The sequence below is a fragment of the Pollicipes pollicipes genome, unplaced genomic scaffold (genome assembly GCF_011947565.3).
Source record: "Pollicipes pollicipes isolate AB1234 unplaced genomic scaffold, Ppol_2.1 Scaffold_1781;HRSCAF=2082_pilon_pilon_pilon, whole genome shotgun sequence".
Classification (NCBI taxonomy): domain Eukaryota; kingdom Metazoa; phylum Arthropoda; class Thecostraca; order Pollicipedomorpha; family Pollicipedidae; genus Pollicipes; species Pollicipes pollicipes.
Genome location: NW_023595995.1, coordinates 19,361 through 40,667, shown reverse-complemented (window position 1 = coordinate 40,667; position 21,307 = coordinate 19,361). Strand labels below are relative to the sequence as shown.

At 53.0% G+C, this 21,307-nt stretch overlaps 2 protein-coding genes and 1 pseudogene across 4 annotated transcripts; 2 read left to right on the top strand and 1 right to left on the bottom strand.

Annotated features, from left to right (window-relative positions):
- The first annotated feature begins 225 nt into the window (after positions 1–225).
- LOC119095854 (uncharacterized) lies at positions 226–4,905 on the top strand. 3 transcript variants are annotated; one of them, XM_037218726.1, is made up of 3 exons: positions 226–275; positions 3,527–3,747; positions 4,222–4,905. In XM_037218726.1, the coding sequence occupies exons 2-3, from the start codon at positions 3,540–3,542 to the stop codon at positions 4,632–4,634; spliced, it is 621 nt and encodes a 206-aa protein (XP_037074621.1). In that variant the 5' UTR covers positions 226–275; positions 3,527–3,539; the 3' UTR covers positions 4,635–4,905. The 3 variants fall into 3 exon arrangements, with proteins under 3 accessions (XP_037074621.1, XP_037074604.1, XP_037074612.1); XM_037218709.1 differs by lacking the exon at positions 226–275 and adding an exon at positions 303–367; XM_037218717.1 differs by lacking the exon at positions 226–275 and adding an exon at positions 374–480.
- A 461-nt stretch (positions 4,906–5,366) lies between these two features.
- Positions 5,367–7,859, top strand: LOC119095789 (uncharacterized). Its single transcript, XM_037218648.1, has 4 exons — positions 5,367–5,371; positions 6,243–6,432; positions 6,711–6,859; positions 7,203–7,859. The coding sequence occupies exons 1-4, from the start codon at positions 5,367–5,369 to the stop codon at positions 7,408–7,410; spliced, it is 552 nt and encodes a 183-aa protein (XP_037074543.1). The 3' UTR covers positions 7,411–7,859.
- A 2,577-nt stretch (positions 7,860–10,436) lies between these two features.
- LOC119095872 (myosin regulatory light chain 2-like) lies at positions 10,437–11,003 on the bottom strand (annotated as a pseudogene).
- Positions 11,004–21,307: the final 10,304 nt, after the last annotated feature.

Sequence of the window (21,307 nt, the reverse complement as noted above, 5' to 3'; positions counted from 1 at the left end):
ATGTTTTTGTAGTAAAGTTGTGATTGGCTCATCTTTTATGACGTCGTTAAAAACTTTACACTACAATTTTCAAGTTTAAGGCTACTCATGCAGAATTGAGTATATAGTTAATTTTTAAAAGATATTTCATCGATAGAAACAGGCATCAGAAAAATATTCCGAAGTTTGACGACTCTCTAAAAATATATCTCTATCTATATCTCTATTTGGCTTCAAAGGCGACGCTATGTCTGCTGGTCAAATCGGCGGTCCGGCCCCAAATATTGCGCACCATTGTAGGTAACAAGGTACAGATGAGCCGAATGAATTATAGCGCCGGATTGCAATCATCTCGCTGACTCTACATGGTGTCACTGGATTTATGTCGGTAAATGAGTAAGGTCGCATTGCATTCAAGCCAAGCTGTCGGTGGCCTCCAGCTATTTATCACCAGTATTTTGTGTCCCTTCCCATCTTTTGTGATCTGCTCACACAGCTGAGGTAGATAGACTTCATTTGCTGTTTAGTACTTTCTTGCTAGGCTGCGTGGTAAGGATCGAACCGCTGCATAGCTGTATGTTCAGCGCAGAGAAACCAATCTTTTTTACCACGCCTGCCACACTGTATCTCTCTCCAGACTAGGGTCCCTCCTCTTCTCAGCCCTAAGCAGAGATATAATTGGACTATTCCCACTTGTACCAAAATTCCCCCTTCAGTTTAAACTTCTTCATTCCCTAGCATGATTCCCTTTACACTTACCATATTTTTTGGAGGGGGAAGTGGTTGGTATTGTGACAGGCACCATTTATGATTGTGTTATCTTTGCTGGTTGGTCTCATCTGACCCATATTTCTAAAAATATTTCATCTGAACCTTTTGAACAGATGGATTTCTAGGATCAGGGCTTGTGCTACATGCAGTATTTACACCTTTGCAAACTTTGAATGTGAGCTTTTACCTATGGCTTTTTCATGATAATTATTTCATCATAATTGCAACTTTACTCATAAAAAGTGGTATTTTCTGTTCTGCCACCTCAGTATATCACACAACTGTTAAAGGGTGCAAAACATGTATGGCTGAAAGCTGAAACCAGTCATCTGTTCTCAAAGCCAATTAACATGGCAATGGCCAGAGGCATTACTGTCTGAAATATTGCATTTGCACAAAGACATGGCAAGGATGGTATTTCAAAATATTTCATCCTGTATCTTAACCCTTTAATCACACTAGGAAAGTGGTATGATGTTTATGATGTTTGATTACAGATGGATGAGTTGTTTCTGGTTTGACATTTCTTAAGTTCGGGGCTGTTCAGAGCAGAGCAGAGCTCAAGTTCATGTGTTCATGTTCAGGGCCACTGCCTTTGGATTCAGCTTTGCAGTTCTGACCTCCAAAACCAGCAGTTTTGGCTTCAACTTGGGCTTATTTTAAGCAACAGTTGGTCAAGTCAGTTACTGACTTGACTTTGGATATGGCTTTGAAGTGAGGAGCCAGCCTGGTATGCTTTGAAGTCAGAAGCTCTGCCAGTATCGGGCCCTTCAAGCTGCATGGTGGTAGCTTGGTCTGAAGAATGCTTGTCTGGCTGTGCCACCTATGAGTGGTACCCAGGCTTGAGTTGGCTGCTGAATGCCTGCTCAACTATAGATGGATGACACTCTTAAGCTTTACATGATACCCAGTGACCTTGTGAACACTGCCACGGCACCGTTGTTGAATTCCATAGGCCCGTCCATCTGAAGAGACTCCCCAAAGTGATTCTGAAAGTCCATGACAGTGTGCAAGCTTATCCAGTGCCATGCATCCAGTTTGTCTTGTTGGGAGTTGTTGCAAACTCAGTGCTCTTTGTCATCAAGCTCAAGGCCACAAGGCCGTGCCGACTTCTCCGACCCATCGGCGTTGGGCGAGGTATTCCATCAGGCCGATGATGATAAGTTGCCACAGGGCTGCTGACCCAGACGTCACTGCCGTTGATTTGTACTGGCGACAACCGAACAGCGCGGCAGTAGTTAGTAGTTCAGTAGTTGGGTAGTAAGTCCTGCCCGCACCGAAATTACCGCAATTTTCATGCTTGTGTCGAAGAAACCAAGAAGTGAGTCGTTGCAGAACCAACAGATGCTTGCCTGATCGCTCCCACCTTGTGGGGATCCAGCTGCAGTCCCAAGACTGATACTGGAGCTGGGCAAATCTGCCCGAAATGGTATTGGACACCGATGTGAGACCAGCCTAGAGTCCTTCCTCTTCTGGGTGCCTTCTCTGGAACACAGTCTGTGGTAGCGATAAGTGTTCCTCCAGCATCTGGTCCCTCATCCCAGTGCACTGCCACTCTGCCAGTGTCTGGCCCCTCATCCCCAAACACTGCCACTCCACCAGTGTCTGGCCCCTCATTCCCATACACTGCCACTCCGACAGTGTTTGGCCCCTCATCCCAGTACACTGCCACTCTGCCAGTGTCTGGCCCCTCATCCCCATACACTGCCACTCTGCCAGTGTTTGGCCCCTCATCCCCATACACTGCCACTCTGCCAGTGTCTGACCCTTCATCCCAGTACACTGCCATTCTGCCAGTGTCTGGCCCTCATCCTGGCACGCTGCCACTCCGTGAGGTGGTGGTCCGCTGAGCACATCGGTGCCGTGGAAGGATCAGCCCGGCGTGTTCTCTGCCCCAACCGCATAACGCGAAGCTCCTCATTTGTTATTCCTGGCGGTGCACGTGGCTCCCGACGGTCCCCTGTGGCTGCTGGAACCTGCCAGCATGTTAAGTTCAGGTCGAACGTCGTAGAGAGCCATAAGCCACTCTTACTGTGCAGGACGCCCTTTGACTGACGACGGGAACGTGGCTGCCCCACTGTGAAGTGATCGAGCTCTCTAAAGATGATTGTGAAAAATACTGTTCCTTTGTCTTTTATTTGTGCAGGTACCAAGTTAGGTGGAGGTGCTCCTGGTATTTCTGACATTTACACAAAATTGGTGACCAATATGTCTGACTGCCCATGATTTGTTTGATATTTAGTTTTGATCATCATTGTCTTTGTGTATCAAGTTTAATGGTGTTATTCTCCAAGCACAATGCGCCCCTTGTACTCTGTTCTTTTTGCTACTATTTCGGAGACCCAAGACAGGGGGTAGCAAGCTTCTCCGCACCTTACATGAACTAATTACGGCTTATAGCCTTCCACAAATAGCTGGTGAATCATTGCATCCATTTAAGTTGCTGAAAATGAAACTACTGAATTAGGAACATCAGTCAGGGGCGGGACAAAATTACTGTGAAGTCAGCTGTTGGAAGGTCATTTGCAAGCTGAGCTCGTCTTACACATGTATGGCGCTCAACTGTGTGGTGCTTCACATATTTGCAACTAACATGAAGTATCTGTGTGGACAATAATTTTGACAAAATGGTTCTGTTTGGAAATAAAGGTTGAGAAATGTTTTGTTCAAAGGAAATGTTCAAATGAAGCAGAGTGTTAAAACCGTGCCAGTGCAGGCTGTGCAAACTTGTGTGAGCAGATTTGCTCTTCCCACTGCAGTGTGTTGTGTCCGGCAGATATCCGCAAGTCATGAAGGTCCAGTTTACAAAAGAACCCCTGCAGCCTTATCTGTGTGCCACCAAAAAGTGGAAGAGGCTCTTTGTGTGGCTTTTGTCAGTAGTTATATCATCATCAATGGTAGGAGTGCTGTTGAGTTGTAGTTTATTCTTGCATGCTATGGTATCAAGCCAAAGTGAGCACTATGCATCAAACTCTCAACATGCTGGACTACCATCAAGTGAGTTCAACTCTACATGTGGGTGATTGTGCCTGCATTTGTTGCAGGTGTCCAATACATGGAATGCTTGTAGGCCATCAGGTTTGCTTGCCTATTGTCATGCTGAGACTGTATAAACATCTTGTTTGTTCACACTCATTGAGCCAAAGCGCATTTTTACAAACAAAAATGGTCAAAGTTCTCAGTGGCCGAGTTTCACCGTCTGTCACCGACTGGCAGTGGGTCGAGCCGCACGCCCGTCACCACCGGGAGCCTTAGTGGTAACCCTGCCGTCACCACCGGGCGCCTGAGTGGTGATCCTGCCGTCACCACCCGGAGCCTGAGTGGTGACCCTGCCGTCACCACCGGGCGCCTGAGTGATGACCCTGCTGTCACCAGCGGGAGCCTGAGTGGTGACCCTGCCGTCACCACCCGGAGCCTGAGTGATGACCCTGCTGTCACCAGCGGGAGCCTGAGTGGTGACCCTGCCGGCAGGTCCGGTCGAGCTGTCTCGGCCGCCGCCGCCGACGGCCCTCACCATGACGGGCCACTGTCAGCTGGAGCGGCCGGCGGCCGCCTGGCCGGCCGGCGCGCTCGGCGACTTCCCTCACAACGCCTCGGCGCCGGAGACGGCCGCCTGCCTGGCGCGGCTGGGGCGCGCGCTCGGGCGCCGGCTGCACCTGGCGCTGGTGGGCGACTCGCGCAGCCGCGGCCTCTACAGCCACCTGCGCCGGCGCTGGCGGCTGCCCGCCCACACACGCAACGGCACCGACTGCCTCACACACTTCGTGTACAAGAACCGCACCGACTGGTGCCACTACCGCGCCAGCTCGCCTCTCGTTGACCTGGTGCGTGCTGGTGGGAGACGTGGACTGGCCGCGCGTGCCGGATGGCTCGGCCGAGACTAAGGACTCCCGGGCGTCTCCGTGTGTCACGTGCCATCGAGGGCAACGTTTACCAGCTCTGGTCCCGTCGACGTCACCCCTGGTGTTCAGTGTGGTCGTTTGTGCCCACACGATAGTCTAAAGTACTCTTGCAGGGCTCCAGAGCTCTTCATTCTAGTGATGCCGTTACCGTACTTTCGATCGGAAATCTGGTGCAAATGCCAGTGCATTTCAACAGTAAGTTCCGCTAGCGACTGACTGGCCATTGGTTGGCATATACTCGTCATCCATAGGATAGCCCATTTACCAACGTTTTTCCTTTTTAGTGCGGCGCTCGCGGAAGTGTACGAGATGTTCCATGGCTTTCACCGAGACTGTTGGGGGGGGGGGGGGGGGGAGGCGTCATACCGAAATACTGCCGACCCCAGTGCGGACCACGCGTCAACGTCGCAGTGGCCGCAACAGTGGTGCATTATTCGAGTGAAGAACCAGGGGCAACGCGGGCCGAGGCGCGGGCAGTACCGTGGGCGCTTCACCAGCTCGATGCCGTCGTCAGCTACACTCCGTCCCAACAGCGGCGTGATGGGGTGGAGCATTGTCGCGGTGATGATTCGGCCGCCCGTCTTCCGTGGACGGTTTTTGGTGATGGCCGCCTGGAGATGCTTGCTCGGGGTGGTTACGCACGACTGGCCTGTGGCAGCGGGATCTGGGGCAGCTGGGAGAGCTAATGTCACGTCCCTCGTGTGGTTCCAAGGTATGGCGTGAGTACTGTTGTTCGCAGGGTGCCGCCACGTGACCGTTTAGTGAGGTGGTGTGGCTGCGTGCTTCGCCGCATCGACGGCCACTTAGTCTCTGGATTTAACAGCGCAAATCAGCGCGTCTACGACAGCAATTCATTCAACAAATCGATCTCCCTCTTGTTGGTAACTTTGTAGGCCTTGCCGCGCCAAATGGAGCCTCTTCTCCTGGTGCTCATGCGCTAGCCGTTTTGGTATCCGCATTGAGGTAATTGTGGGAATGTTTGGGCGTCATGACGTATGCGATCGGCTGTTTGGTCTGTCACGCCGAGATTGTGAGCCACCGACGGGTCGGAACGTCTCACCCCGCGGTCTCACATTATCAAAGCCTTTACTGGCGTGATGTGGACGAGGTCAGCCTGCGCTGTCTCCCAGAGCGTGCAAAGTTCCCCGCGCTTGGCACCTTTGACTTGGAAAAGGCGTTATCGTTTTACGCATTGGAAAGCTTTTTGTGAACCTTACATGCCTTCTGCAGCGTCATGCATGTGCTGACCGAACGCTGGTGTTTTCTGGTGTCACTCTCAATCTGCAAAGCAGCACAGAGAAGAAAGCAAATGTCGGGCAGTGTAAAGTAGACCTCCGGGATGGTGTCGTACTTCACAAACGAAGCAAGACATGATGCTAAAATGTCCTGTGTGTGACGGCAAGTGGGTTGAAAAATTAACCGTGTTACGGACTTGGTGTATGACCGCTGTCACAGCTGTGCCGCGCTATGATCCCTGCGCGTTTGACCTGTCCTGAGTGTGAGCAGCGGCGCCAGCTTCGGCCTTGGCTGATCAGCGCTGCTGTCGCCCCGCCACCGGCCTCCTGACCGCCGGCCGTGCGTGTCCGGCAGCGCTTCTTTCTGGAGTCGGCTGGCGGACGATGCGCTGCTGGACGTGCTGCGGACGATGCTGACGGAGTGCCGGGCCCGACCGGCCTCCTGTCCCCACGTGCTGGTGCTCAGCCTGGGCACGCACGTGCTCACCACACCCCAGCCGTCGTTCGACGCCTGCCTGCTGGCCGAGGTGGCCGGCATCGAGCGGGTATGCGGCGGCGCTCAGCCACAGAAGGGGGCTGCTCTGGCTGGTCTTTGTAACGCAATGCCTGGCTGCTCTGTCACGCCATCTGTTGTTTTCATTACTGTTTTTTCAAGGCAGGCAATGTGCTTTCGAAATCGTTATGTTCTGAACAACATCACTGGCATCCGCAGCTGTTCTTGGCGGGCTCCTGACACGCGTGGCTGTGGGTGTGCCGGAGGAGCAGGCTGGATCGCCGGCATCGGCCGCTGCCGGCCGTGTGACATCCGTGCTGTGGCCACCAGGCGGCGGCCGTGCTGCAGCAGCTGGCGGCCGTGGGCGTGCGCGTCTTCTGGAAGCTCAGCGAGCCGGAGAACTACGAGCACATGATGGACATCGCCTCTTCCGTCAACTTCGCCCACCTCATTTACAACGCGCTCATCACCGACCGGCTGTGTGAGTGTCGCCGGCCGGCCGGCCGAGCGGCCCAGTGGCGAACAGGGCGGCTGGGGCCGGTCCGCCTCCGGCGTTCGTCTGACCTGGCGCAACGGTCACGACGGCGGCGGTGCACGTGATGTCGGCTCGAGCTGGAAGCGGTCGGGGCACGGGACTTAGGTGTGAAAAGCGGTCAGTGCATGCACTTGCGTGCGCTTTGTGCACAGCTGCGTGTTCCGTGTTAAGAACAGGAGTTACCTTAATGTGTCCCAGTGTGCACTTTGTCCATGGCTGGCGACGTGGGGTTCGATTTCCACCAGTCGGTCACCACCACCACTTATGTCCCTTGTGCCCTGCCGCAGGGAGCAGGTGGCGCCCTCCGTGCGCCTGTGGTCGTCGGTGCTGCCACCTGTCGCCAACTACATCGTGAGGTGTCGGCTGGACGAGGCGTGGCGCCGGCAACCAAAGGAATCGCCTCTCTGGAATTGCCGCGACCACCTCCACTACGGAGATGTGGTCCAAGACCAGTACAGGAACGTGCTGCAACGCTATTTATGCGCGCAAATGTAACCTTCGGCCAGTATCATGGGGGCCAGTAAGTATGCAGTTGTACGCGGGAGTGTGTGTTTTGACGCTTTCGCGAATTGATGATCGCTTTTATCCGGTTCTACGCGAAGGCTTGCCGCGGCCACAGGTCTCGCTCGTCCCCGTACTGTGCTGGGGTGACGAATGTTGTGACGCGGCACCCGCCGCCAGAGCGTCTTGCTCCTGTGGTCTGCTACAGTGCGATACGATGTTAAGGTTATGCTGTCATGCCTGTTATGTCTCCGCGCAGTCAGATGCGCAGCCTAGCACACTGGGCCAGGCTGTTGTGCATGGGTGCGCGTTTCGTGGGACGGAAAGCAGGGAGTACGAATGAGAACAATTTGTAGGTCATTGTTCTGTTAACAGCGTTACATTCGCGAAACATACAAACAGGTCGTTTTCGAGGCTGTACGCCAGACAGAACTGACCGAACCGACCGGGCGTAATATCTCTACGCGATCTTTTTTACTGGAGTGTTTCAGCTACTTAACACTGTGGTAAAAATGTTCCACTCATTATTAGTTGTTAACGCTTAAAATATTTTTTTATGAAGCGAGCTATATGTATATATGTTCTACACAGTCGTTATGTGCCATGCGATGCGCATGTGCCATGTTTGTTACATCCACTGGGGCCAGCAACGTGCAGGTCGTGGGGCAGAACGCTTCATATCGGTTTCCAAGATGCGGTGGCTGAAACGTTCTTCCCGATTGCAATGCGGATTGTGTTGCCGTGTGCCTGATTGCTTGAGCTACGGAAGCCGTCGGCGAACCTCTTTGTTGGCCCTGGTTTATGGGAGGCCAGCGCTGTTTTTGTGTCACGGATAGTTATCTGAGTGTTGATCTCTTCGGCAATGCGTACTTGGTAACTGCTCGTTCCGCCGCAGCGCCGTTGCACCAACTCATAGTTTTTGTTACTGCGAGTTCCCAGACACCGCTGTTTTATTTTGTCTAGTTGAACGCTTCCCATTATCATCTGATCCTATGGGATGTTGGGCGCCTAATTTGGATAGCGTGTTGATATCTGCTCGGGTGACGTCATGTGAACATTGACATGATTTCAGCACGAAGTGAACCGAGAAAAGTTGTTACGGACGTGATTTTCATACAAATTTCATACAATCATGAAAAGTCAAGTTCTCCGGCTGAAGCTGCGTTTAGCTATCCCTGCACCACGTTTTTGGGCACAGGCGTTTAGGGTGGCCTTGTGAGGCTGGAGCTTGTGTGACCACCAGCAGGACAGCCGAGCGGTCACGTCCGCTACCTTCACGGTCGTCCGGTACCGGTGGCCGTCCGCCCGCTACCCCAGCTCAGGGCAGACTGGCGCCCGGCGGAGGCGCGGAGAGCCGAGCCGGCCTCCCCTCGTCCGCCGGCGCGCTTGAAGCCCGTCAGGGCGGCCGGTCTCGCGCGAACAGGCCTGTCCTCATCGTCCCCGTCCTGGGTCGGCGGGCGCGCGCTATTTTTGCGCGCGCCGACCGGGCCGTCGCGTCCCCGTGGCGCTATCTGCGACGCCGCTGCCAGGCATGCGGCCGGCCCGGCGCCGTGCTGCCGGCGGGCCGGTCGCAGAGCCGGTGCGCCGCGGGCCGAGGACAAGACGCGCTCAGGTCGGCCCGGAGTTTATTGGAGCGCCGCGAGGACATCACGACTGTCGCTCGGACCAGCAGAGACGCCAGCGGGCGCCGGCACAGGGATGAGAGACGCGCGCCCCCTTCGCGGCGCACGGAACTTGTGTTCGCGCCGCGCGCGGGCCAAAGGCAGGGGACGGGGCGCGGCGGCGGCAGGGCCCGCGGGCGCCCGAGCACCTGGTTCCCGCGGTTCCCGCGCCGCGGCGCCACTATTCGACCCGGTCGAGTCCCAGGTCCCGGAACAGCTGTGTTCGGGTCAGTGGGTTGCTTGGAAAGATGAAAGGTCACGGTGACGATCCTGTAACCAGTCAGCCCTAGGTCAAGACCACTGTACGTGGGATGGAACGCGATTCACTTTAGTCTTCAAAGGGCCGAGGTGGTCAGCGCAACACGGCCAAGAGTCACGTGGACACGTAATACTCGGGCCAACGCATCGCGCAGCGCATAGAAGGTCATAGGCCTGCTGAGCGCGCCAGCCATAGGAAGGTCACAAGCCTGCTGAGCGCGCCAGCCATAGGTCACAGGCCTGCTGAGCGCGCCAGCCATAGGTCACAGGCCTGCTGAGCGCGCCAGCCATAGGTCACAGGCCTGCTGAGCGCGCCAGCCAGCCATTCGCGTGCCCAGTTAGGTATGCGGCTTGAATAGTCAGGTTTACGGGTCACACATGAGTAGCGGATGGGATGACTGGACGCGTGAGACAGACATACCGAAAGAGACGGACGCGTCAGGTGCAGGTCCGACGTGCCGGATGAAGGACTGACATACCGAGTAAAGGACTGACATACCGGGTGAAGGACTGACGTACCGGGTGATGGGCAGAACTACCGGATGGAGGGCCGACGTACCGGGTGAAGGACTGACATACCGGGTGAGGGACTAACACACCGGGTGAAGGACTGACGTACCAGGTGAGGGACTGGCATACCGGGTGAAAGGCTGTCGTATCGGGTGAAGGACTGACGTACCGGGTGAAGGATTGGCATACCGAGTGAAGGACTGACGCACCGGGTGAAGGACTGACGTACCGGGTGAAGGACTGACATACCGGGTGAGGGGCTAACACACCGGGTGAGGGACGACGTACCAGGTGAGGGACTGGCCATACCGGGTGAAAGCTGACGTACGGGTGAAGGACTGACATACCGGGTGAAGGGGCCTATGTATCGGGGGTAAAGGACTGGCACCGGGTGAAGATTGACGTACCGGGTTGAAGGGCCGACGTACCGGGGGTAAAGACGTGACATACCGGGTGAAGGGTTGACGATCCGGGTGCCGATAGTGAGGGGCCGACGTACCGGGTTCTACTCGGCGGGCGCCTCGCCCTGTCCCTCGGCGTTCTTTCCTCCGTCTTGCCGACTATCATCTCAATCAGCGGGTCCGCTCGATGTTATTCTCCTCGTCGAACTCCATCTCCGCCAATGACGTCGTCGACCTCCTTCCCTTTCATCTTGTCGCCAAAGGACATGAGCTGGCCGCGGAACGGCTCTGAATCTATCTTACCGTCGCCCCTGTCGAAGGCCTTGAAAGCCTTAATGATGACCTCGTCTTCGTCAGTGGGCCCTGACTGCCGCTCGGCAAACATGTGACGAACATGGTGAAGCTGATGGGACCAGGAGCATCGTTAAGCATCTCGTCCAGTTCCTTTTTCTGAGATGATCTTGCCGATGATGTCAAATGAGTTTCTGATGTCTGCTTTGTTGAGGATGCCGTCGCGGTCGGCATCCATGATGGCGAAACCCTCCTTGAACTCTGACACTTGCTGCTGAGTAAACGAGGAGAAGAGCGCTGCTTCCCGCCTTCTTCGAGGACTCTTGGACTAGAAATGAAGACAGAAGTATTGTCACAGGTCTGGTGCACAATCGTCGCGTATATTCAAATTTGGCTTGTTTGGCACTGAGTCCTAAATTTAGGGCTGATCTTAATGAGGACACCCCACATGCTCGTATACGGACATTGCCGCCGAAAGAAACGGCTTTTACGAGCTGCTCACTGCGGTTGTCCTGATCACACCTTTCTGCGTTGAGTCAATGCAGTGAGGGTAGGCACCGGCCGTAGGCTACGGTGCAATATTTTGCCCCCAAAATTCATAACCATAGCGGCAATGATCAATATAGCCCTCGCCACTTGGAATCGTAGCGCACAGTGTTTGCAGCTTGCAGTAAATCCGACCACACAGGACTGGTATCCCCAGTCACATCGGGGACCTGCAACGTCATAGCATCAACGATTAAACTGTCAAGAAAGCCATGAAGTAATTGCCTGCTCTCACAAACAAAAATGTACTTTGGTTTTGAATAGGAAATAATATTGCACATTCAAACCGGACAGCAAGCCAAAAACCTCCTGCCCTAAGGAAGAGAGCATGCCTTACAGCAAAAGCAGGGCTTGTAGTGAGTGGAGCCGTGCGCGACTCTATTTGCTTTAAGGAAGAGAGCATGCGTTTAAAGCAGTGGCATGGCTTCAGTGAGTGGGCGCCGTGCGCGACTCTAGCTGCCCTAAGGAATAGAGCATGCCTTACAGCAGTGGCATGGCTTTAGTGAGTGGCGCCGTGCGCGACTCTAGCCCGGCTCGCCAGACAGATGTGCTGGTGGGCGTGGCGAGGCGCGTGCCAGGCGACCCTCGAGTGCCTCACATCGCTGGCGCCGGCTCCATCATAATGGCAGAGCATTGTGCAGTATCGATCACAACCGGCCGGCCGGCCGTCAGTGTGACGGCCTGTGGGCTGAAGCTCCGTCCCCGGCCGGCCTCGGGTGCCGCCCAGGCCAGAGGACGTGAGCAGGCAGCGGTGGACGCACAAAATTAGGAGCACAATGTGCTGTTTAACTGTCTCAAGGACAGTTTTCCCATGGCCGTCCGTCGAGCACTGGCGCCAGATACATTTTCGCCAGCCGCCTCACCACTGAGAAGTGACGGCTGTTGGCGATCCAGCCACCGAGGACGTGTTGAGACTGCAGCAAGTCGCAACAGGAGCCACCGGATGCTGCTCAGACAAATGGTAAGTGACACTTTGGCCATCAGCGGGACGCCTATGTGACGGCTGGGCCGGCCCGGTGGAGACTGGGAGCATCAAGCCGGTTTGTATTTTTCGTTCCCTGTATGTCTGACTCGACACAACGCACACGTGATCAGTCGAAGCTTATCCGAGAGGTCCAATTCAGCGTCACGAGCTGGAAAATAATTATTCTGACCAAGATCCCCCTTCCATCTACCAGTAGGTGCTGTCATACGACATAAGCAAGCAGGCAGGGCGCACGCACCAAAAACAGCCCCCCCCCCCCCTCCCTCCCGGGCACGTGTTCGCCCCTTTAGCAAAGTTATGTCATGTGTAAATATCCACGTGGGTTAATATGTTGACCGTCGCAACTTCCCGTCAGACGCGCACAATTAAGAAGACTGAGGACACGTAATGTCGCTTTTACGGACACGCCCAAAATGTCCGCGCAGCTGCGGCGCGCTATTATCGGTTTTCAACATGATTTTTGTAACCTCTTCTCCGCATTTGGCACTGGGAGCTCATGCGCACGCTCCACATTAGGTGTATTCACAAAATTCAACGTTTCAGGCACATTGTCATGAATCATGGTAGCCATGTGCTCGGGGCAGAGTGACTGTGACCGAGCATTTGCGACCATGTACTCGCGACCGAGTACATTACCGACCACTCGTGACCATGTACTCGCGACCGAGTACATTACCGACCACTCGTGACCATGTACTCGCGACCGAGTACATTACCGACCACTCGTGACCATGTACTCGCGACCGAGTACATTACCGACCACTCGTGACCATGTACTCGCGACCGAGTACATCACCGACCACTCGTGACCATGTACTCGCGACCGAGTACATTACTGACCACTCGTGACCATGCACTCGCGACCGAGTACATTACCGACCACTCGTGACCATGTACTCGCGACCGAGTACATTACTGACCACTCATGACCGTGTACTCGCGACCGAGTACATTGCCGACCACTCGTGACCATGTACTCGCGACCGAGTACATTACTTAGTACCCGTGGCCAAAACCACGTCTTGATGCGTCGAATTTTGTCAAGGTGGGTAATGCTCTATTAATAACATCGTTTAACCAGGTGTAATGATGGCAGATTATTGTCAGAATGAAACTCGCTACTGATAATTCCGAAAAACCAGAGGCACAAGGTCTGTCTAGCTTTTATCAAATTAAACTTGGTAGGCGTGATTGGTGCGCGCATTTCCCCCCCGAAATCATAAAAATAACATGGTGAAAAGTTATATACATACATATATATATATATATATATATATATACGTATAGGTATATACAAAAAAGACTGCATAGGTTCCATGCCATCAATAAATTGACAGTGCCTGTATCTGGGGTTTAGGCTGCTAACCATAGCATTTGGATAAGTTCTTTTAGAGAGACTAGGTCGCCATAAAGAAGGAAACACAGCCTGACATTAGGCAGGTCACTGACAAAGCTAGCCATGTGGTTTAGAAATGAGCGGGAAGGGGGAGGGGGTCAAGCTGTACTGCGCAATGTCGCATCATATACCTCAAGAGTCATGTTTTTTCTCGAAGCTGATGGAGATATTTAACGTGCAAATAAGGCATGCAAAATCAATTTCAGAGAAGGACGGCACTGACGATGTTGACTTAGGCCACTGCCTCTTGCGATGATCTGTGAGCATGCGTGAGCAGCACTACAGCTGATCGAACGCCACGCGTTAAAATAATATATGCGTGCTGATTGTCTATGCCAAATTGTTTTACTCTACTTTGCTGTCGGGTGGACCTCCCTACACGAGACCCTTCTTATTGCTGTAAGAACGAACGTAACGCGAAGCCGATTTCAATACGTATAACTAATGTTTGATCTCCAGTGTTACTTAGATGCAATGTTTCTCTCTGGCGGTCTTCTGAAAGAAGCGGCATGAAGTCGCCAGCCTTTTCTCCTCAACGCAGACCCCTCCCCGCCTGCTGGCGTCCGTTCGAAACGAACCTCCGGAGTGGTCCCTGTGAGATAAATCGTATTCGGCACATACCGAAATATAACTGACCATACGGACCAAAAGCAGGTCAAGGAATATTATGGGTACCCCCCAAAAAAGAAGAAGAAGAAGAAGAGAAGAAGAAGAAATAAAACATTCGGGGTATGTCCAGAATGTTCCATCGCTGTCTCCACCAGTGAGCCTGACGCGGAAGTGTCTGGTCGCAAATGAATCAATTTTCATGGGAAGCATCCGAACCTAAATTATTTGCGGACACAGGACGCCAGGGATGCTCCGTGGATCGCTGCCAATGGATCGACGGCCCAAGTAGCTTTGGAAAATATTTGAAGCCATCATGACTGTACAGTTCCGTCAATGCTGCTCCCAATGTGCCATGCCCATGGTGCCACGTCGCTCCTGTAGGTGCTGCATGTTGGCTCCATTCCGAGAGCATTTGTGCCGAGGCAGCACTGTCGGCCCCAGACACCTACAGCGAGCCTGCGTCAGCCCACACCTCCCACCGCTCAAAGCCTGTCAGCCGTCACGGTCGTCGGAATGCGCTGTTATTTAGAGCCCTGAGTCGGTGTAATGAGCCCCAGCTTCAGCCCGGTGAGCAATAATGAGACATCAAGATCGAGCGCGCTGACAAAAATGGCTCAATGTTCTCGGAAAGAGACAAAAATGGCTCAATGTTCCCGGAAAGAGACAAAAATGGCTCAATGTTCTCAGAAAGGGACACAATGGCCCACTGTTCTCGGAAGGGGACAAAATGACTTAATGTTCTCAGAAGGGGACAAAAATGGCCCAATGTTCTCGGAAGGAGACACAAGTTTGCTCAATGTTCTCAGAATGGGGCACCGGTGAGTGCGCATCCATTTCCACGCTTTCCGAAAATCGATACCTGGACGTCAGTCACCAGCGTCCACCAGCGGGGCCAAACAAATGTGAAGGATCCTTGGCAGCAGCAAGCCTCGGGGGCTACAGGATAGACAAACTGGGTAGTTTATCATATATCATATCGCATATCATATTACATGTCACCACATATCATATATGATATCACAAACAAACTAGATAGACAACTAGTCCTAAGGACCTCCGGAAACAGACCAGAATTATTTGGCAGCCGAAGAGCACAGCAGACCTTTCTCAGATTGTCGCTTGATCATCGAAACAAGAGTGTGCCACTGGATGGAATAGCCATCGGTCGTTAAAAATGGCCTCTCCGGATCTTTTTAAGGAGTTGTGAGTGGAATGAGAGGGGAACCGGACAAAATGACCAGCGCCAGATGTAGATCAGCTAGCAGTCACTCGCTTCCGATTTATTTTCACAAATTTTGTGCACTTTGTTCCTTGCTTCGGATAAAAGGCGACAGAAAGTTTTACCATGCAACTCGGTCATGTGGCGTTGGCGAGGACGGGGCCAGAATGGGGCCAGAAACGCCACTGACACAGCGGGAGTGGGGCCATGCCTGATCAGCGAGGTAAGTGTGGCCCAGTGCTTGGAGACTTCTTCCACGACTTGCTAGGGGAAATCCCTTGGAAGAGTCAATATCGGTATATGAATGTATGGACCCAGGCGCCTTACGTTACATCAGACATAGTTCTGATGGTGAAACGAGACATCTCTACCGATCTGATCTACTCTAAGGTGGCTCGGTGGATGGATCTACCTATCGGAGGATGGATCTACTCTACCATCTAAGGTGGCTCGCACTCCCGTTGAGTTGTGCCAATCTGACGTTTCAGGCGGTCCGCCCCCGAGAGGCCCGCCCCCAAGACGAAGTCGTTCTGAAGACGGATACATATCTGATGTTTCAGGCGGTCCGCCCCCGAGAGGCCCGCCCCCAAGACGAAGTCGTTCTGAAGACGGTCAGCAAAGACGCAGCGAGCAGAATGGTCGTGATCTTTGAAGACCATGACCCACGACGCCAGGTGTGTTGTTTCTTATTCAACTGAGAGGCTCAAGCCCCCCCCCCCTCCCCTCCCTAACCGGTCCCCAGGTATTTTGGAGAATACGTGCCACAGCCGTGAAGGAGCTATCTGTTGGCGTATTTTGGAGAGTGATCGGATATTTCATTTATCAGCCTCCCCACTCATTTTGGAAAATCATGACCCAGCCAAGACCGCCAGATATATGGCGATATGCCCCACACCTACTCATGACAGTGCCATGTCAGGCCGGTCGCGGTCCGCAAGCACCGTCAGGAGGCGCGGCATGGTGCCACAGCTGGCCACGCACGCGCACTCACCCCTTTCTTGGTGGACGGCATGGCTGCTGTTTTTCTGGAATCCTGGGAACAGGTGCAATGAGGTAAGCTTCAGATGATAATGTTCATGTTTTGGCGAAGACATTTCACAGGGTGGTTTAATTTACTGTAAGACATTCTGCTATCCGCTATCTCACAGATGATATTTCATATGCGTAAAAATCCTTTGATAAAAAACCTCCCGGTACATCTCCACCATCGCAAAGAACTACACCGATGCGAAACAAGTGAGGCAAAATGAAAATAATCAGGTGTGAAAACCGCATAAGAAGACTTGAAAGTAACGTTAGGTTAACAGAACACCTGAAGCTCCGAGGAGCTGCATTGCTTCGATTATCACCGTGGTACTCCGCACTGTTGCATACAAAAGGTCATCTCTACAGTCCTTGCACTGTATCCAGTATAGTTTACATTGCAGGTGGCAGCTAACTCCTGCTCTGTCACATGTTTTGTCAAGAGGCTTGCATGGTCATACACGAATGGATGTTCGATGAACAGCCTCAGCCACACCGGCTAATGATTGATGGCTGCTGGGCGGCACGGTCCGTTCAGTCTGTTCCGATGAACAACCTCAGCCACACCGGCTAATGATTGATGGCTGCTGGGCGGCACGGTCCGTTCAGTCTGTTCCGATGAACAGCCTCAGCCACACCGGTTAATGATTGATGGCTGCTGGGCGGCGCGGTCCGTTCAGTCTGTTCCGATGAACAACCTCAGCCACACCGGCTAATGATTGATGGCTGCTGGGCGGCGCGGTCCGTTCAGTCTGTTCCGATGAACAACCTCAGCCACACCGGCTAATGATTGATGGCTGCTGGGCGGCGCAGTCCGTTCGGAAGCAGAGGCACAGGCACGCCCCGCTCACTACAGTGTCCACCGTAGACCGATATTCCTAACATGACGTGAAGTGTCCGAGTCCAATTATTATGCAAACACAAATGGTTTGATGTTGTTCGCATTTCGCCATTGTTTTGCGATTTGTTGCAAACAACGGGGGGCCTAATTGAACGTTCGGGGAATGGGTCTATGCCCCTCCAGAGGGAAACCAAACCCCATCTACGATGCCAGTCACGAGTGGAGGCTGATAGCCTGTGGCTTGAAATTAAATCACATTGCAGGCTATTGATATGCGTCGAATGAATGTGACAAACTGTTCTCCGCGCATATAGCTAATTAAGAAGCGTAAACGTGCGCTCTTTGATGAAATAGCATGTGATGTGTTTACCAGCCCGACGTCTATACGCCGGTGAGATGTCTGTGCCCAAGTGGCGTCCTTCATCCCGAGTCCGCAGTCTGTTACATTCACACGTCACGTCAAGACAAAACCGGCATGAAGGCCCCTCAAACCGATGTCGTAGCGTGCAGTCTGACACATAACACTAGCTTGGCTCCTGGAACAGCAATGTCCCTCCTCAGAGACGCATAATGTAAAACGAAAGCACCCATGGCTCGGCAGTGGTGTCCTGGACCCCTCATCGCTCCGCCAGCAAGACTCGCTCCTCACGCCGGATCCTCGTGTCCTTGCTCGCCTGCTTGTCACCTCCGCAATGGAGTCGGCCGCCCTCGGTGCTTACGTCTGCGGTGGAGGGAGCCGGACCCGCTGCTGCCCCCACTGCCCCCAGCCACAACTGACGGGCCCACCCAAAGAACAAAGCCATTACCGGTATGCGGGCCGACCCTCATTGAAAGGGCGTTCTTCACCGACCGAGGAATGCCTTATGTTCTGCGGAATACTGGCGCTCTGGCGCGGCGCCAGACGTCTCGGCGCTTCACGGTGTCGCCCGTGGCACGCCGCTTGTCACCATCAATACAGCGCGTGACCATTGGAGCGAGACTCAGGTGCGGCCCGAGCGGCGGTCGCATAGCAGAGGCCACCCGGGCAGCGTCAGCTGCCAGCCGGCGCCGCTGGCACAGCCGCCCACCGACAGCGCTGAAGGATGAACACAGGTACAGCCGCGACGGAAAACGTCCGGCGGCCGCAGCTGAAGCGACACACGCGGCTCGTGTCGGAGGATACCGGGCAGCCGCAGCTGAAGCGACACACGCGGCTCGTGTCGGAGGACACCGGGCAGCCGCAGCTGAAGCGACACACGCGGCTCGTGTCGGAGGACACCGGGCAGCCGCAGCTGAATCGAGACACGTGGTTCGTGCCGGAGGACATCTGACCAACCAAAGAGAGCCCGTTGGGGACGTTATATAGCAGTAAATAGCGAACAGATTGCAGCATAGCGCAAAGAGGCCGTGACAGAGAACCTCTGAATAGTCGCAAAGAGCCCGTGAAGACCCTTGAGTGACCATCAAGAACGCGCGGGGAAGTGCCTCTAGACGATTGCGCAAATCTCGTGAACGAGAAACCGAGAGCGGCCACTCAGAGTTTGTGAAGGAGAGCATCTGATCAGTCTCAGGGACACCATGGAGGAAACCCATGAACGGCCACACAGAGATGAATGATGAAAGCCTCCGGACAGTCACAGAATCTGTGGAGGGGACTCTGAACCATCATACAGAGCCCATGACGGGGAGGCCCTGGACTGGTGCACAGAGTCCGTGATGTAGAACCTCCGAGCAATCACACCACCTGTGGCTGAGCATCCCTGGATGATTGCACGGGGACAGCGGAGGAAGAGGCCAATTGGCCATGACATCCTATGGAAGGAAGCCTCTAAAAGACATTTCTGGGCGGCTACAAAAGGCATGTGTTTGTGGGTGATAACCGAACGGCCACAAATCATCGCATGTGGCGGTGAGAGTAGCGACAGACGATTGCACCTTTACTTTCTTGCATGCAGCCGAGATGCCATGTTACGGAGGGATATAAAAGCCGTGTATGGAGGTCAAAAAGGATCTGCATGTCACACTTCTGGCAAGCATAAACATCTAGTTGACGAGAATGCTTCAAAATGCACCCTCTATCATATTCTTTCACCTAATCTGTTGTAATCTATTGTATTCTTAAAGCAAATTTGGTAGCTTAAGGTTGGTCAGTTTATGAAGTTGATGAGTATCTATTACACAAGAAAGCATGCAGGCTGACGCTTTATAGATAAAAACTGTTCACAGTGACGTGGAGAACACGTCATCACATCAGGAGAACATAACGAGACAGTACCTCCGCATCATGCTATGACGGAACATGACTAGCTATTTGTTCCCAGATGCAAGGTTTGTTTTTTTATTGAGCCTCTATGCAGTGTGTTTCACTTGATATGCTAATTTTAAAAGCGCAAGTAAAGATACTAAAAATAACCCAAGAACGCCCTATCTCGCAATCATTGTTGAAAACTGCCTGCCGTTTAGATTGACGTCTTTCACGCATGCATTGTAGCCTGGAAGCTGGTCATACAGGACTCCGTCGGCACGCAGAGCGGCCGGACACGCCATTTGCAAGACACCAGCAGCCGTGTGGGCTAGACCTTACACCACACCAGCAGCTGTGAGGGTTAGACCTTACACCACACCAGCGGCCGTGTGGGTTAGACCTTACACCACACCAGCAGCCGTGTGGACTAGACCTTACACCACACCGTATATATACATACATATATATATATATATATATATATATATATATATATATATATATATATATATATGTATATGGTGATAAAGTCAAGTCCATGACTGCCGTATTTTCTCCCCGGCATTAATTTTGATTTGTCAGGCTCTCTCCCACCCTGCCCGCCCCCATCGCTCCTCCCTATGCTGGCCATTTTTCATCCTCCCCGTCTCTCCCCTCCCCTCTATTTCATCGCCCATTTATCTAGTCACTTGTCACGGCTCGTGCATCTCGTTCGACACGTGAAATTCTCGTTCATTTCTGCTGTCGCCAGATGCCGCCCCGTCAGCAGTGCGGTCGGAAGTGGACCGCCCCGATAAGAGCCGTCTGGCGACAGCGCGCGGATGTCAGGTGGGGGGGGGGGGGGCGCTGGTCAACGCCCAACAGCGCAGAAACCTTTCCGAAAAGCGGCCAGCACGGTGAAGGCTGGCCTTGACTAGTGTACGGTGATTGCAAGAGGCACTTCTGCTTGGAGGGGGCCTGGAGGATCAAGCTGATTGCTGGAATGCAAAAACAATATGGATTTCGATGTGCACGTCATTTTGTTGCTCCACCTGATTGTCTTTCCTCCAATGTTGCCTGTCGTCAGCAGTGCAATGTGGCGGCATTGTCAAATTAGTCCGCATAAATAGTCGCTTGGCACCATATGATTTATGGAGCCCGTTCGGATGTTATTTTCAACAACACAAAAACAAAATAAAAAAACAGTATGCCAGCAACAGTCCGTGCTGTCAATGATGGTAAATACATGGGCATCGATGTGTACCCACGCGAAAGTTAACTGATTGGTTCTAGTTGGGCTGTAGGAAAATCACACAGTTTATCAGTCGGAGTTGTCTTTTTATTGGTGGCAGTGACTAGAACTCGAGACACAGTGTGCACCTGCAAATGCACCTACAACTAATGCATTTTTGTTTTTTGTTCTCGTACTACAGACATGAAACTGACGCGCATGCAAACCATCACACCCTGTGTCGCGATGTTAACTGTTGCAGGCTACACGATACGTGTCATCGATTTCTCGGAAGTGTTTTAGAAAAAAAGATGACTGTTTCGCGTGTAAAGTTCCCTGCTTTCGATCCCGGGTCCCGTCCCGAATAGGGTTCTTCGCCGCTACCTCCGGCGGCTGGGTGAGGCCCGCGCCGGGAAGCTTGCCTGCCATGTTTGAAACCAGGGCAGAGGAGTAAGGCATAAGGTAAGGGGAGAGGAATGGAGAAGGCAATATATATATATATATATATATATATAATATATATATGTGTGTGTGTGTGTGTGTGTGTGTGCATGATTACAACGGTAGATGTTGAGGTCTTGCTAGCATGAGGGAATGAAATCTTAATGTCTTGCTAGCATGAGGGAGTGAAATGTTGAGGTCTTGCTGGCATGAGGGAGTGACATTGGAAAATCAAAACGGAATCAGCTTTGGCCATCGGAGCTGTCATACACATGC

Coding starts and splice junctions, on each gene's coding strand:
- LOC119095854 (XM_037218709.1), top strand. CDS start 345: ATGGTGTCACTGGATTTATGTCG. Junction 368..3,526: donor GTGTCACTGGATTTATGTCG/GTAAATGAGTAA, acceptor TGTGTCCGGCAG/ATATCCGCAAGTCATGAAGG. Junction 3,748..4,221: donor ACATGCTGGACTACCATCAA/GTGAGTTCAACT, acceptor CCCTGCCGGCAG/GTCCGGTCGAGCTGTCTCGG.
- LOC119095789 (XM_037218648.1), top strand. Junction 6,433..6,710: donor AGGTGGCCGGCATCGAGCGG/GTATGCGGCGGC, acceptor TGTGGCCACCAG/GCGGCGGCCGTGCTGCAGCA. Junction 6,860..7,202: donor GCGCTCATCACCGACCGGCT/GTGTGAGTGTCG, acceptor GCCCTGCCGCAG/GGAGCAGGTGGCGCCCTCCG.